This window comes from Labeo rohita, chromosome 4 (genome assembly GCF_022985175.1).
Source record: "Labeo rohita strain BAU-BD-2019 chromosome 4, IGBB_LRoh.1.0, whole genome shotgun sequence".
In the NCBI taxonomy this organism is placed as follows: domain Eukaryota; kingdom Metazoa; phylum Chordata; class Actinopteri; order Cypriniformes; family Cyprinidae; genus Labeo; species Labeo rohita.
Window position 1 is genome coordinate 41700570 of NC_066872.1, and position 18150 is coordinate 41718719.

Genomic DNA, 18150 nt, shown 5'->3' on the forward strand with positions numbered 1-18150 from the left:
TTAGTGGTGTGCAAACATATTCAGTTTTGTTCTGTGTTAGTTACAGATGATTTAGAGATGCTTACAGATGATACAGATGATTCTTCTGACTCTACGGGCCAGAGTCCCAAACACAGATTATGGCTCGTGCTAAAAAGGATTTTCACTGCAGAATTACTGATGGGATTGTAATTTATTTCAGATTCACGGTTAATCTGTGTTTGGGAATCATAAATATGGAATTAGTTGTGAAATATTACAGTTGTGTTTGTTTTTGAAAGCAAAGTGGGTCTTTTTTGTACAGTTTTGGATTGAAAAGTGTGTCTACATGCATTTTTGGTTCACTATGACTGAGCTTTTGAAAGCGTGTTTGCCGTTTTATATTGGTAGTTCACCTTTTTGGAGCAGCAAGTTGTCTCTCTCCCTCTCTGTCTCGCTCTTTATCTTTCCCTCAGGTAATTAAAAACCGCAAAAAGTATTTTTCGGTCACTGAACACTTTTGAGGCTCTCTGGCGGCGCTCCGGCTCTTTTAACAGCTGCCGTACGGTTAGCGGAGAAGGATTTGAGCTCTGTCAAGGACTCCACATCCAGGCTGAATAATTTAATGTGCTGCTGCCGAAAACTAGTATAATTAATTCATCGGACCTACTTTGTTATTTTGGCTTCTGAATTTTAAAGTCAAATTGCACAGATAGGATGCAGCTGCTTGCAAAACTCAGGGACGTTTGGGCGAAGGGATTGTAATCGGGTGAGCGTCTCGAGGAGATGCGCTGAACTCAAGGACGGTCTGAAGTTGTCATTTTGTGAATCTATTCTGTTAGATCCAGGTTTTACAATTTTAGTGGTTATGCTCACTATATTTACAACTGAATGATGAAACATTAATGTGAACTACAGTTTTACATTCTGAGAAAAATAGTACATGTGCAAATCTTACTTTCATAATGCACAAGGCATCTTCAGTGTTTGCCAAGGCATTGCGATGCGGTTGCTAGGGTAGTCCGGGGTGGTTGTTGGGTGTAAGGATGTGAATCGTGAGGAATTCTGTTTCTGATTGCGCTTTTACTTGTATTTAAGTTTGCTCTGGTCGTGTTGTATGTTTTTAATTCACTGAAAAAGAATCAACTCATAGAAGTGGCGCACTGTACATTTTTGATTCACTACAAAGAACCAAGTCAACCAGCTCATAAGATTCATAAGATTCATTTAGCAGTTAGATTATACTGATCATGTTGAATGTGTTAGATTTGTTAAAAAGAACCAACTTGCTAAAAAGAACCAATTTTTGGGGGAATCACTTGGACTCCACTGATTGCATTTTGTTGATTCACTGATCAGAATCGACTCATTTGAATCATTCTTTTTGGAATCAGTTGAAATACACTGGTAATGCGGAATGTTTTTGATTCACTAAAAAGAACCGATTCAAACAGCTCATGCGACTAATTCATTTGGCAGTTTGATTACACTGGTCATGTTGACTGATTTAGATTCGCTAAAAAGAACCGACTCACTAAAAAGAACAAAGTCATTTTTTGAGAATTGATTTGATTCACTAATCAGAACTGACTCATTGGAGTCAATTTTTTTGAATCGGTTAGAATACCCTGGTTGCACTGTATGTTATGATTAACTAAAATGAATTCACTCATAGGAGTCATTTATTAGGGAATTGTTTGGACTACACTGATGGCGCTTTGTGTAAGTGATTCACTAAACAGGATCGACTCGTTGGAGTCATTCATTTTGGAATCGGTTGGAATACACTGGTCACACTTTGTTTTCGATTCACTAAAAAGAACCAATTCAACCAACTCATAAGACTCATTCATTTAGCAGACAGATTACACTAGTCATATTGATTTGTTAAAAAAAACAAAAAAAAAAAAACAAAAAAAGAAAATCATTTGGACTGCAGTGATTCCACTTTGTTTCTGACTCACTAAACAGAATTGACTCATTGGAGTCATTAATTCTGGTATCGCTGGAATAAACTGGTCTCATTGTATGATTTTGATGTACTTAAACAGTATCAACTCACGATAGGAGTCATTTATTTGGGAATTGATTGGACTATACTGATGTTGCTTTACATATGTGATTCACTAAACAGAATCAACTCATTTGAGTCATTCTTTTTGGAATAGGTTGGAACACACTGGTCGCACTGTATGTTTTTGACTCACTTTTAAAAAAACAATTTAACCAACTCAACCGACTCATTTACCAGTTAGATTACGCTGTGCGTATTGACTGTTTTACATTCGCTAAAAAGAACCAAGTGATTTTTGAGGGAATCACTTGGACTGCACTGATTGTACTTTTGTTTTTGACTTACTAATCAGAACTGACTCATTGGAGTCATATTTTTTAATCGGTTGGAATACACTGGTTGCACTGTGTGTTTTTGATCCACTAAAATGAAGCCACTCATGGGAGTCATTCATAATGCAGTTTATGTAAGTGATTTACTAAACAGAATCAACTCATTAGAATCATTCTTTTTTGAATCGGGTGGAATACACTGGTCCCACTGTATGTTTTTGATTCACCTAAAAAGAATCAACTCATACATTGAGTCATTCATTTGGGAATTGATTGGACCACATTGATTGCACTTTGTTTTTGATTTCATCAAAAAAGAATCGACTCATAGGAGTCATTGATTTGGGAATCGATTGGAATATACTGATTGCACTTTGTTTTTTGATTCTCAAAGAACAACTGACTCTTAAGAATCATTTGTTTGGTATTGTTTCAGTGTTACTGGGTGTTCTGTGCACTCACATGCATAAGTTCTCAATTAGGTCAGAGCCTCTGTGTGGGTATCCCGGATTGGCCTGTGCCCCGTAAAAGCGTGAAATCCACTGCAGAAATCATTTCTGCCTTGTGATCTCAGGCAGGTGCGATAACCTGATTTAACACACCTATCCCATAATCCCCTCTGTGTGAAGTGGGCAATGATGACATCTTTATAATAGATATGAGAGCTTTCATGCCGTTTGTTTTTGTAAATAATGCTGATTACACAAGACATGTCCTCTTTCTCTCTCTCTGCTCTCTCTTTGTCGTTTTCCAGTGCTCTTTCAATTCTTCTATTCCTCTCACATGTCTCTTACCATTGTTTTGTCTCCATATTTTAAATGTCTTCTCTACTCCTTGCCTTTCTTGACTTAGTAGAGCCTTGACTTCAAAGTCTCTTAGCGTACGTGTTCATCAAAGCGAGTCTCCTCAGGTGAGCCTCTCTGTCGAACGCTTATAAGTAAGAGAGACACGTCACTTTTATTAAACCTTCCTGCGGCGCTGAACTTCAGAGCAAATCTGGCAACCCTGCTCTGCTGAGCTTAAGCTGAGGTCACACTAGGCTTTGAGCATCTGAAATTACTCCAGAACACAGTAAACCGGGTGGCTTTTACATTTGTGCGCTCTTTGAATTCAGCCAAAAGGCAATCTGTGACATTTACATACTATAGGGCAAATGTCTTTCCACTTTTGGTTAATGTTTTTTTTAATTTCTAGTAATGAAAATGTTGTTTTTTTAATAGCCCTGGTAATATAATTGATTGTGGTTTTTTTGTGTTGCAGTGCTGGCCAGTTTTCGAGGAACGGTGCAACATGGCTTGCCTCTGGAGATCGGTGATACGGTGCAGATCCTCGAGAAATGTGAAGGTACATGATCCCTGATGTGTTCAAAACCCTCTGTTACATTTATTTCAAAAGTATAAACCCCCTCTTTATAAAGTCTGTCTCTTAGGCTTCCTCTTTTTTCATGTCAGCAGGGTTGTTTGAGTGTAAGTTGCCAGATTGGTTCGGGAGCTTTCCTACTAAAAAGACCAGCAGTTGGTCAGCAGCATATGTTGTTTTGGATGATGATGTGCATGTTTGTTCCTACCAGGCGTCTTAACCAGCAGGACTTCCTTTTTCATTCAGCTTTACCAGGAAGTCCATGCAGGTTGAACAGCTTCATTCATTCATGTAGGGCTGCAGCTAACCATTGCTTTGATATTCGACTGAACTAATGATTATTAGAACGATTCTTTGAATATTTGGCCGATTATATTTAATCAGTGACTGAAGTAAAATTGTATTTCAGTTATCTAGCAATGCAGACAATGAAGCAGGGTTAACATTAACTAAATGTATCAAAAACATATTTGCTAATTGAAATGAAGCTTAAATAAAACATAAGTATTAGATGAAAAACTAAATAAAAAATGTTGAATGTTGACTTTACAATGAACTGTTTAAAGTGATGCACTTAAAATTGAGCACTTAAACTAGAAATAAAAACTAAAACTAAACGAAAAATCAATTAATCCTAAGTGATTAAGGTTTTATATAAAAAACCACACAATTGAAGTTACTACAATTACTAAAAATGAAGCTAAAATTAAAGTGAAAGCTGAAAATAATAAAAAATAAAATCAAATTCAGAATAAAAATATAATTTATTTGTAATATATTAATATTAGTCTATAATATTAAAATAATACAAAAATAACACCGCAATGTAAATATCTAATGAAAATAATACTTTTTATTGACCTTAAATACATTTGTTATACACTGTTTTTCAAAAAAATAAAATAAAATAAATAAATAAAAGTTTTCTGTTTCATTTAATTGCATCTTTGTTTTTGTTTTTCTGAGCAAAAAATACATATCATACATTTTCCCCTAATTTACAAAAGACACCCACTAAAATGCCATTTAGTGTATAATGTTATAAAAGCTTTCTATTTCAGATAAATGCTATTCATCAAAGAATCCTGTAAAAAATAAAAATATAAATAAAAAATTGTGCAGAACTGTTTTCAACATTGATAATAATAATGAATGTTTCGTAAGCAGCAAATTAGGATATGTGACCCAGGATCCACAAAACCAGTCATAAGGATCAATTTTTTTAAATTATACTTTTAAATTTTTAATTATACATCATCTGAACCTTTCCACTGATGTAAGGTTTGTTAGGATAGGACAATATTTGGCAAAAAAATATTGAGAAAATTGCCTTTAAAGTTGTCTAAATAAGTTCTTAGCAATGCATTTTACTAATCAAAAATTAAATTTTGATATATTTACAAAAGGAAATTTACAAAATATTGCTACAAATATACCAGTGCTACTTAAGACTGGTTTTGTGCTCCAGATTCACATATTAGAATGATTTCTGAAGTATAGAAAACAAATATTTTAAAATGTGAAAATACTTCATAATATTACTGTTTTTGGATGAAGTAAATAAGCTGAGCAGAAGAGACTTTCTTTGAAAAACATTGTAAAAACAGTAGTGTGTATATATGTGAGTTTGTGTATTAGCAGGAAACTGTCTATAACCGACAACTGTCGAAATAAACTAGTGTGAAAAGTCATTCTGATCGAAGAGGGTCTTTTCAGCAGTGTTGGGTTGATTTGATAAACTGCTGACGCAGAAACACCTGTACCTCTGCTCATTCTTCAAGCAAGTGTGAGGATTTGAAACCGGTCTTTTTTTGTGACCCGCACTCGACTCCTTCGTTTCCTGTTTCCACCCTTTGAAGACACACTCCTTTGTTCTCGGGGTGCACGCGCTTCCTGTTTTTTTGAGTAAAAGAGCCGGTTTCGGTTGGAGAACACTAGAAACGCTGTGAAGGAGAACACAAATCTTACACAGTAGATACGAAACTAAATAATCATTAGTTCCTGACTGACTGCAGGTGATAATCATCAGATAAAGGGTCATGTTTCTATATTCAACTCCTGTTTTTACACCATTTACCGTCCAAAGCCCCCCTGTTTTTCACACCTTCGAAGTGTCACTCTTAGCTGCACGATTTGTGGGTTGCTTCACATCTGGGCAGTAGGTTGGTCACTGATAAAGATGTGCACATCTGTGGGAGTGCAGTCAAAGTGATCCTGAGGTTGACAATATCTGGTTTCGTCAAAGTCTCAGTGTGTCAAACTAGACTAGGTTTGATTAGGATGTGTAAGAATGAGACTGAAAGAGTGGGTGTTAGTGGAGTAAATGTAAATAAATATGCTGCTAAGTTCTTACAGTATGTGATAAAAGGTGTTTAACAAGCGTTTGTGTTGTATATGGCAAGTCTTTGGTGAAGCAAATGCCACAATGGCTATTTTATTACTGTAGATGCTGTTTCAGTGCTATATGGATGTTTGAGATATTAAATATATTTAGTTGTGAATAAGCATTTTTGACATTTATTCACTGCACACACATTTAAATTCTGTCAGATGTGACATACTTAAAGGGACGGTTCACCCATGTAAATTCTGTCATTTACTCAATCTTAAGTTCATGGTACCCATTGACTTCCATATAATGGAAAAAATGATTATTAAGTTTTATGTTTTTATGTAATAATATAATATAATACAATATAATATAATATAATATGATACAATCTAATCTAATCTAATCTAATCTAATCTAATATAATATGATACAATCTAATATTATATTAAATTATATTATATTATATTATTAATATAATATATCATTAAAATTACACGTGAGCCACACAAAAAAAAAAAAACTATGATGCAATATTAATTTCTATTTTTTTTATAATGTAATATAATATAATATGATATAATATAATATAATAAATACAATATATAATTAAAATTACACATGGACCACACAAAAAACTTGTTATATTAATTTAGACTTTTTTTAAAGCATAATATATAATATAATCTTATATTATATTATATTATATTATATTGTATTATATTATATTATATTACATTACATTACATTACATTACATTACATTACATTACATTACATTACATTACATTATTATATTATATTATATTATTAAAATAATGTATCATTAAAATTACACATGAACCACACAAAAAACTATGATGCTACAGTAATTTCTACTTTTTATTATGTAATGTAATGTAAAAAAATAATATATATATATATATATATTTATATGTATATGCTACATTAATTTCTACTTTTTATAATGTAATGTAATGTAAAATGTATATATATATATTTATATGTGTGTGTGTGTGTGTGTGTGTGTGTATGTATGTGTGTGTATATATATATATATATATATATATATATGTATGTATGTATGTATGTATGTATGTATGTATGTATGTATGTATATATATGTATGTATGTATGTATGTATGTATGTATGTATGTATGTATGTATGTATGTATGTATGTATATATATATGTATGTATGTATGTATGTATGTATGTATATATATATATATATGTATGTATGTATGTATGTATGTATGTATATATATATATATATATATATGTATGTATGTATGTATGTATGTATGTATGTATGTATGTATATATATATATATATATATATACATATATACATATATACATATATACACATACATACACACACACACATATACATACATATACATACATCCATATACACACATAATACACACACAAAGTAGACATTAGTAATTTTCATTTTTGGATGACCTGTCTCTTTAAGTAAATAAGCATTTGTCCTATTTTGTACTAATTTAAAGACATTTCCAATATTACTTACTGATTTTTGTTAGATAACACCCTATGAAAAGGCTCAGTCAGGAAACATTTGGCTGATATTACAGATGAAAGTCTCAGAAATGTTTCTTGTTTCAGGTTGGTACAGAGGATTCGTCCTCAAGAACCCGAATGCCAAGGTAAGCAACCGTCTCTTTGTCTTTTATCATTCGTGTCTGCGTCGGATGCTATTTTCAGTTCCTGAAATATCACAGCAACACCGTCAGCCAAACCGCATGGATCAAAGCCAGCATCTTGCTTTAGTTCTGTCTGTTTGCTCCCTTGATTATTAGACAACTTGTTTGTTTTTTATTTTGGTTTATTTATCTGTTCTTTCTTATTAGGGCATTTTCCCATGCAGCTACATCCATCTGAAGAATGCTCATATCAAGAATAAAGGGTGAGTTGAAAGAAGTATTCAGTATTCAGCTTGGTCATTGAGCTGTTGTAGTAAATCTCCCCCCATGGAAACATTAAACTGGAGTTTCAGTGATGTTAGTAACATTTCTGTACTCACAGGTATCCAGTGTCTCTGTATAAAGTGCAAACATGCACATTTTACACACCTGTTCGCTGTTGTTACTGCAATAAAGCCACTTTAACTTATAGCTTGCAGTCTGCAAGAAAGTGTTTCTCTATACACCACTAAACCGTCTAATTTGATATTGATTTTTCAAAGAGAAACATGAAAACTTTTGCAAAATATAATTAGCCTTTCCCCCATATCTCACATACTGCGGTGACTGAATTTTGTTGATAAATATAGATATGTACGCCTATTGGCGAATTATTGAGGCATGAAAAATTGATCACTTTTTTCATCTGAAAGTGAAAGTTGTAAAATGTAAAGTAAAAAGTAAAATGAATTTATTTACTTTGAGAACATTAATATTTATGTTGTGTTGTTAAAAAATAAATATGTAGGTTTAATTTGCAGTCATGAGCTATAAAGACAAGACTTAATAATTAAAAATATATATTTAAAAATATTTATTAACAGTATTATTAACACAATATTATTATAATGTAATGTAATATAATATAATATGATTCAAATTACACATGAACCACAAAAATGATGCTACATTGATTTCTAAATTTTATTAATATTAATTATATTATTATATTATTATATTCATTTATTAAAATAATATAATATAATATAATATAATATGTAATTAAAAGTACACATAAACCACACAAAAAAACTATATTAATTTCAAAATTGTTTAATTAATCATAATATAATATAATATGATATAATATAATTATAATTATAATATAATATAATTTAGTATAATATAATATAATAATCACAATTATGCATGCACCACACACATACACAAAAACTATGATGCTGTATTAATTTCTAAAAAAAAAAAAAAAAAAAAAAAATAAGTAAATGCATAAGTAAAAGCATTGTTATAATATGGTAACATTTAAAACTTAAAATATTTTTCTGAACATTCACTCATTAATGAGAAGTTACTGATCAAATACAATATGGTTTAAGTTGAGAAATATTAACTTATGACTTTACAAAGCAACGAAATCAGCCTGAATGCAAAAATCCTATACAGATTTTGAATGCATTTTTAGGGTTAAAAAAATAACTAAAATTGTGGCAAAACATTACATTCGACGTAATCGATAAACAGAAAAATCGCCCAGCCGTAATTCATACATATCTGACCATATAATTGTTTTATCTTCTTCCATATTCTGCATCCATACAATATAATTGGTGTTCTGGATTTCATGAAACCATATTATGACATTTAGTTTGTGCACGGACATCTGTTATGAGACTTTGCTGCCTGAACATAATGTAGCGATGGCGAACAGAAGGAAAGGGCCAGCGCTCTGCTGTACATCTGCTTTCTCCTTTGATTAACAAACAGTATAGCGTCGGCAGAGCCAGATGAGGTGAATCTCATATCTGTTACTCTCTGTGCCGCCCACATTTGACTCACAGGCAGTTTGAGACGGTAGTGCCGACCGAAGACTCTGTCATTACGGAGATGACGTCCACCCTGAGGGACTGGGGTGCCATGTGGAAGCAGCTCTTTGTGGTAAATACCGTTTGGGCAAACACAGCAATCCGCCCACAGCCAAACACTGGTTACGTGAACTCTGGGTGCGCAAGATGCTGTCGGGCGAAATATATTATTTGCGTTTAAGCTGTTGTTTCAGGGGGAACTGTTTTTGAATTATTTTTACACCAGGTTATTATGTTTGAGTGCTACAGCAGTATAAACCCCCTTATTAAACTCGTTTTTGTTTATCCCCGTAGAAAAATGAAGGAGATCTGTTTCACAGACTGTGGCACGTGATGAATGAGATTTTGGACCTCAGGCGGCAGGTACTGGTGGGTCACTTGACCCACGACCGCATGAGGGACGTCAAACAGCACATCACGGCACGTCTGGACTGGGGCAACGAGTGAGTACGGTATTACCTGTGTGATGTGTTACAGCAACGGGATAAATCACAAAACACGTGCTCATCAGGTCATATTTCACGCAAATATCAGAGAAACATAAGATTCTGCGTGAAGAGATTGAAGCCTGTGCCTTCACTGTAAAAAATAAAAAACACAATTTGTTGAGTCAGCTTAAAATAATTTGTTACCCTGCTGCCTTAAAATTTTAAGTTCAGTCAACTAAAATAAGTCTATTCAACTTGAAATGTTAAGTTGTACTAAGTAACAACTTAGATATTTGTGTTGCTAAACTTAACAGATGGGTAAGTAACCCAGCTGCCTTAAAATTTTAAGTTGATTCAACTCAAATATCTAAGTTGTCACTTAGTATAATTTAACATTTCAAGTTGAATAAACTTTTTTTGAGTTGACTGAACTTAAAATTTTAAGGCAGCCAGGTTACAAATTATTTTAAGTTGACTCAACAAATTGTTTTTTTTGCAGTGTTTTCTTTGTTTTTGCGTTTGACGTTCATTTTTAATTTTCTCTGAATTGTGTGATATTAACTCAGAATTGAGTTGTAAAGTCAAAATTTTGATATATAAACTTGAAATCTTTTTTATTTCTCAGAATTGCAAGATTTATAGTTGACCCTGGACCACAAAACCAGTCATAAAGGCATTTTTTTTAATTGAGATCATCTGAAAGCTGAATAAATAAGCTTTTTTTATTTTTTTGACAATTCAGCACAGTTGCATTCAAATTCTTTTTACTGTGATTCCCCAAAATTTGTCATTGCTTTTTCTGTAACTAAAAAAACTAATATTATTTTTGAATAAGTATAAATAAATATAAAAATTCCCTACTTCCCTAAAAGACTGTGGCCAGTGAGGTCATTTAATGTTTTTGAAAGAATTCTCTAATGTTTCGCAAGACTGGATTTATTTGGTTTAAAATACAGTTAAAACAGCAGAATTTTGATATATTATTACGATTTAAAGTAATGTTTTTTTTGGTTAATATATTTTGAAATGTCATTTATTCTTGTGATGCAAAGCTGAATTTTCAGATCATATGATCATTCAGAAATCATTCTAATATGGTTCTCATAATGCATTTCTTACTATTTTTGTGGAAACGACTATTTTATAGTTGTACATTATTTTTAATTTTATATTTATATTTATAAATACATTTTATTTTATTTTGCATTTTGTCATTTTATTGTATTTGTGTTTTATATTTTATTTTGTTTTTATTATTTTTTTGTTTTAGTTTTAATTTTGTATTTTATCATTTTAATAAATTAAAAATTTTATATTTTGTCGTTTTATTTTATTTTTTAATTTTAATTTTATATAAAAAAATTTTTTTTTATTTTATTTTGGATGCAGTTTAATTTTTAACTTTTTGCATACCATAATTATTTTACATGTGTTAGCATCTAAATGCATTACCTTAAAATACACTATTATTGATTATTTATTGCATTACTTTGTTCATGCATACTTTGTTTTGGATGCAATTTCATTATTTACTGCCATCGTTCACAGGCAGCTAGGTTTGGACCTGGTACCCAGGAGGGAGTTCAGCATGGTGGACCCGGATGAAATCAGCGTCACCGAGCTCTACCGTCTGGTACGTCTGTTTTGCTCCCTTTCCACAACAACCAGATTCCTCAGCCTATCAAAGATTTCTCTCCATCCCCGATTTAGCCACTTAATCCCGCTCCGTTAAACGCAAGAGGCACACGATGAAAGCCTCACGCGCTCCCATCAGCTCCAGTAACAGGCCCCATGGGGAAAATGACAGTAATTCTGAACCCCGCAGACAAGATACGCCGCAGAAAATTACAGCCGTCATGGATGTGAAAGTCTGGTTGCCGGCCGGAGGGGTTGCTGACAGCGGGGAGTCTCTACTGTGATATAATTGAGTTATGCGGAGCATTACCTCAGCTAAACGTGACCTGAAGTGTCCCAGGACTGTGTAATGTAATGTAATAACCCTCCGCTGGCAGCCGGACTCCATTACCGCACCCTGTCTGTGGTTTACATGCCGCTTTTTGCCATCGGCTGTGTACGCGATGAAACACGAGGCGGATGTTTGCAACCTGCTAATTGCCAGCGGCCAAAAAAATCATTTGAACTCCAAAATATGACAGGTTTATTAACGGATCTTGTTTAAACTTAAATTCCATGTGTTGGAATTTCATTTTAATTAGATTTTATTTTAAATGTGATTTAATTATTTACCTTTTTACATACCATAATTATTTCACATGTGTTAGAATTTAATTTTTAATTCTATTTTCTTTTATTATTATTATTATTATTATTATTTTTTTTTTTTTTTACTTTTCTTTTATATTTTGTTGTTTTATTTTATTTTATTTTGTATTTTATTTTGTTTCATTTATTTTTTATTATTTCATTTTGTTTCATTTATTTTTTATTATTTCATTTTGTTTATATTTATAAATAAATCAGTTTATTAAAATAAAATTTTATTTTATTTTACATTTTGTCACTTTTATTTTATTTGTATTTTTTTATGTTTTATTTTGTTTTATTGAATTTTTAAAATAATTTTATTTTAGTTTTTATTTTGTATTTTATCATTTTATTTTATATTTTGTAATTTTATTTTTTAATTTTATACTTGTATGTATGCATTATTTTATTTTATTTTATTTTATTTTAGATGCAGTTTAATTATTTACCTTTTTTACATACATAATTATTTTAAATGTGTAAAATACACTATTATTTATTATTTATTACTTTACTGTGTTCATGCATTTATTTTGTTTTGGATGAAATTAAATTATTACCTTTTTACACACCATAATTATTTTACATGTGTTACATTTTAATTTTTAATTCAATTTTATTATTTTTTTCTTTTTCTTTTTTTTATACTTTTCTTTTATATTTTGTCATTTTATTTTATTTTGCATTTTATTTTGTTTTATTTTATATTTTGTAATTTAATTTAATTTTAGATTTTGTCATTTTATTTCATTTGTATTTTATTTTGTTTTATTGACATTTTTATTTTAGTTTAGTTTCTATTTTGTATTTTATCATTTTATTTTATATTTTGAAATTTTATTTTTTAAATTTTATACCTATATGTATACATTATTTTATTTTATTTCATTTTGGATGCAATTTAATTATTTACCTTTTTACATACCATAATTATTTTACACGTGTTAGCATCTCATTAAATGCATTACCTTAAAATACACTATTATTTATTATTTATTACATTAGTGTGTTCATGCATTTATTTTATTTTGGATGAAGTTTAATTATTTACCTTTTTACACTGTAATTATTTTACATGTGTTAGCTTTATGCATATTTGATGAAACACGAAGCGGATGTTTGCAACCCGCTAATTGTCGGCGGCCAAAAAAATCATATGAATTCCAAAGTTATGACAGGCTTATTAACAGATCTTGTTTAAACTTAGAGCTGGCGTTTATGATGAATGACTAGCGAAGCTAAAAAAGGAAGTTCTTGGCAGTTGTTATTGATTTATTTGGGTTATTTTGTGCTATGATGGTCTAGTTTAGCTGTGATTGAATAGCAGGCGTTTGGTGTGTGTTTAGACGGAGCTCATTACCTGTGACACATACCCAGTGTGCTGTGATGAATAGTGTGGGAGTGAATCAGGTCACACAGTCTCACCACACACACTTTAATTAGCGCTGAGGATTCAGACATCAACACACAAGAGTGTGTGTGAAAGAAACTGGGAGGTTGGGAGTGGGAAAACATGGCAAAGAGATAAAAATGCTCACTGAATCTTCATCAGCCATTATTATTTTTTATTTATGAGTCTGATTTAGTCAATTTTAGAAGCAGATATCGGTAATGTTTTCGCTTTTTGGTTGGTTATTCATGACAATTATTACCCCACACATGCATTATCAGAGCACAGGTGGTCTTTGTTTGGAGCTCTTGATGTGAAAGTAGGCAGTTTAAGTGATCTGAGTCGACCTGCCAAACAGGGAATAAAGTCTTTATACAAATTCCTGTGCTTTATTTGTTTAGCCTATTCATTCCCATTAAAGCACTGTTATTTGAGCTTTTGTTAACGGCATTTCTCACGAAGGAGGAACTTTATTAATGTACTTACTTTTGTTTTTACTCTTACAGCACTTTACAGTAAATTGAAATTTGTGGACGCACTTAAAGTATTTATCCTAAATTATACATGTAAATGTCAACATTTATTTAAAACTCATTACAAAATAATTAGGATTTTTATTTTTTTATTAATTATTGTATTGGTTTGGAAATCATCATTTTTATTATTGTTATTACTATTATGTCAAATATTTTTTCATAATTATAAGCGATATAAAGAAGTATAATACTTTTGTATTATTATTATTATTTAAAATACTTATTTCATATTTATAACAATTCTCTGAATAAAAAATGGTATGACATTTACATACAGTACTATTTATTTTATCATTTTATTTTGTTTAATTTGTCATTTTATTTTATATGTTGTCATTTTTATTTTATTTTATTTTATTTTTAATGTGAATTAATTATTTACCTTAATTATTTACCGTAATTATTTTACAGGTTAAAATGTAATTTTTAATTACATTTTATTTTTAACGCGATTTTAATTGTTTACCGTTTTACATAACGTAATCATTTTACATGTTAGAATTTAATTTTTAATTTAATTTAATTTTATTATATTTTGTCATTTTATTTTGTTTTATTTATTTTTATTTTTATTTTATATTTTTTCATTTTATTTCTTTTATTATTTTTTATTTTAATTTTAATTTTTAATTTTAATTTTTAATTTTTATTTTATATTGTATATTTTATTTCATTTGATATTTTTTCATTTTATTTGTAATTTTTTATTTATAAATAAATTTATTTTATTTTATTTAAATGTTTGTTTTATTTATTTTTTTTATTTTAGTTTAGTTTTTTTGTATTTTATCATTTTATTTTATATTTTGTCATTTTATTTTATGTTTTTAATTTTATACTTAAATGTATAATTATTTTATTTCATTTTATTTTATTTTGGATGCAATTTAATTTTAATCTAATTTTAATTTCAAATTAATGTAATTTTATCTACCTTTTTACATACCATAATTATTTTACATGTGTTAGCATCTCATTAAATACATTACCTTAAAATACACTATTATTTATAATTTATTACATTACTACGTTCATGCATGTACTTTGTTTTGGATGCAATTTAATTATTTACCTTTTTACACACCATAATTATTTGATGTGTTAGAATCTCATTAAATACATTACCGTAAAATACATTATTATGTATTATTTATCACATTATTGTTCATGCATTTAAAAACTACGTTGTACCTTTCTATAATTGCAGATGTTTCATTGCAGTCTCCTTTTCTGTTGTGCATTGTGTGTAATATTAGCCAAAAAAAAAAAGATGCCACAATCAGCGCACCACTGGCATACTGTTTTTAACATATCTTGGGACACATTAATCCTAATGACTGTCTGTTTACTTGAATAATCGCTTGCAAAGCATGCAGTGCTAATTAACTGAGAAATACTTAAAGGCCACATGCCTTTGTTTTAGTTTAATTGGTTTGTATTATAATGACTTTTTAAATTAAAGTGTTCATTAGTGTTCGTCTCTGTCGTACTCATGAATACACACAGATAGAGCATATGCGCTGCCCGTTGGCCTTTTTGTATTTCACATCACGCCTGTTCACACCTCAGTGTCCTCACAGAGAATACAGTGCGGTTCAACGACTCTACACCGTCCAATAGATGATACTCCCACATAAAAAGTGTGTTTGTTACACAACAGCAATGTAAAAATGAGCATGTGTGCAGTGCTGTGTGTGTGTGTGTGTGTGTGTTTGTGCATTTGACATTGCTCTCCGTGGTGTCATTGCAAAGAAAGGAGCACATTAACTGAAACAAATTAGATTTGGCTGGCTGAAAAGGAGTCGTGCTGTCAACATGGAGCGGCCTGAATTCAGTGGAATATGCGGTGCATCTCTGATGATATTATGCACAGCTTTTTTTAAAAAAGAGAAACACAATGCAAAGTTAAAAATTTATATGCATTGTGTTACTGGGTCACTTTTATGTCTTGCTTTATTGGAAAATGCATGCATTGCATGTAACAATCTGTATGTGTTTGTTTGGATGGATAGATGGAGAATCGGCACCGGAAGAAGGAAACTCCGACTCCTGTCAGCACACATCACCTGTTTGTCCACTTGAAGAGTCTGATGAGCTCAAACCTGGGTGAAGAGCTGGAGGTTTTCTTCTTCATCTATGACAGTCGAGAGAACAAACCGCTCAGGTGAGCATCTAACCAATCATTTATACATGCTTATGAACGTATTCAGATGTAGATTTGTGCACTCGTACACTACCATTCAAATGTTCGGGGTCGGTACGATTTTTTACTATTGGTTTGAAAGACGACTCTTATATTCACCAAGGCTGCATTTGTTTGATTAGAAATACAATAAATATACAGTAATTTTGTGAAACATTATTACAATTTAAAAGAACTGTTTTCTATTTGAATGTGTTCACATGTCATTTATTCCTGTGATCAAAGCTGAATTTTCAGCATCATTACTCCAGTCTTCAGTGCCACATGATGCCACTTGTGTATTTGCTGCTGAAGAAACATTACTCGTAATCATCAGTGTTGAAGGATTCTTGTGGATGCTGTAATGAATAGAACGTTCAAAAGAATATCATTTTTTAATGGATGCCTGTTTACGCTATAGAATAAAAAAAGTAAAAACACAATTGTACAAATGTACAAATCTTTTTCGCAATTGTAAGTTTCTTGCAATTCATACTCTTTTCTCGCAATTCTGAGTTTATCTCATGCAATTTACATTTTTCTCGCAATTATGAGTTTATCTCATGCAATTTACATTTTTCTCGCAATTATGAGTTTATCTTGAAATTCATACATTTTTCTTGCAATTCTGAGTTTCTGTATCGCAATTCGTAAATTTTTCTCTTAGTTTTGAGTTTATCTCAAATTTCGTACATTTCTATCGCAATTCTGAGCTTATATCTCACAATTCATACACTTTTATAGTTGCGAGTTTATATCTTGCAGTTCTTACTTTTTTGCTTGCAGTTTTGAGTTCATCTTACAATTCGTACATTTTTCTCGCAATTCTGAGTTTTACAATTCGTACGCTCGCAGTTATAAGTTTGTCTCACAATTCGTACATTTTTCTCTGTGACAGTTCATACTTTTTTTTCTCGCAGTTCTGAGTTTATATCTCACAATTCATACTTTCCTCGCAGTTCATACTCTTTTGCTCATGATTTTGAGTTTATCTTGCAATTTTTACTACTTTACTTGCATTTTGAGTTTATCTTGCAATTTATACTCTTTTCTCTCAATTCTGAGTTTCACAATTTGTACATTTTTATCGCAATTTGTACATAGTTTATCTCTCACAAATTGTACATTTTTCTCAGAATTATGTGTTTATCTCTTGCAATTCATGCTTTTTTTCTCATAGTTTGTAGCTTTTTCTCGCAACTCTGAGTTTGTCTCTCACAATTCATACTTTTTTCTCACGTTTCTGAATTTATATTTCACAATTCATACATTTTTCTCGCAATTCTGAGTTTATCTTGCAATTCATACTTATTTATCGCAATTTTGAGCTTATATCTCGCAATTCATACTTTTTTCTCGCATTTCTGAATTTATATTTCACAATTCTTACATTTTTTCTCGCGATTCTGCGTTTTTTCTTGCAATTATGAATTTATCTCTCACAATCCGTACATTTTTGGCAATTCATACTTATTTATCGCAATTTTGAGTTTATATCTCACAATTCATACTTTTTTCTCACATTTCTGAATTTATATTTCACAATTCGTACTTTTTTCTCGCAATTCTGAGTTTTTTCTTGCAATTATGAATTTATCTCTCGCAATCTGTACATTTTTGGCAATTCATACTTATTTATCGCAATTGAGTTTATATCTCACAATTTGTACTTTTTTCTCGCAATTCTGAGTTTACACCTCACGATTCAGACTTGTTTCTTTGTATCCTGAATTCTTTCCTTTTATTTTTCACAATTCTGAATTCTATAAACTTGCAAGAAAAAAAATGACAAATTGTGACATAAAAAGTCAGTTTTCATATCA

General features: G+C 30.7%; 1 protein-coding gene across 1 annotated transcript in view; it reads left to right on the forward strand.

Annotated features, from left to right (window-relative positions):
- Positions 1 to 18150, forward strand: part of dock4b (dedicator of cytokinesis 4b) — a 128244-nt gene that overhangs the window by 36301 nt on the left and 73793 nt on the right. The window contains 7 exon segments of the mRNA XM_051107299.1: positions 3565 to 3648; positions 7627 to 7667; positions 7872 to 7927; positions 9503 to 9599; positions 9821 to 9969; positions 11503 to 11587; positions 16158 to 16309. Of these exon segments, the coding sequence (XP_050963256.1) occupies positions 3565 to 3648; positions 7627 to 7667; positions 7872 to 7927; positions 9503 to 9599; positions 9821 to 9969; positions 11503 to 11587; positions 16158 to 16309 (664 nt within the window).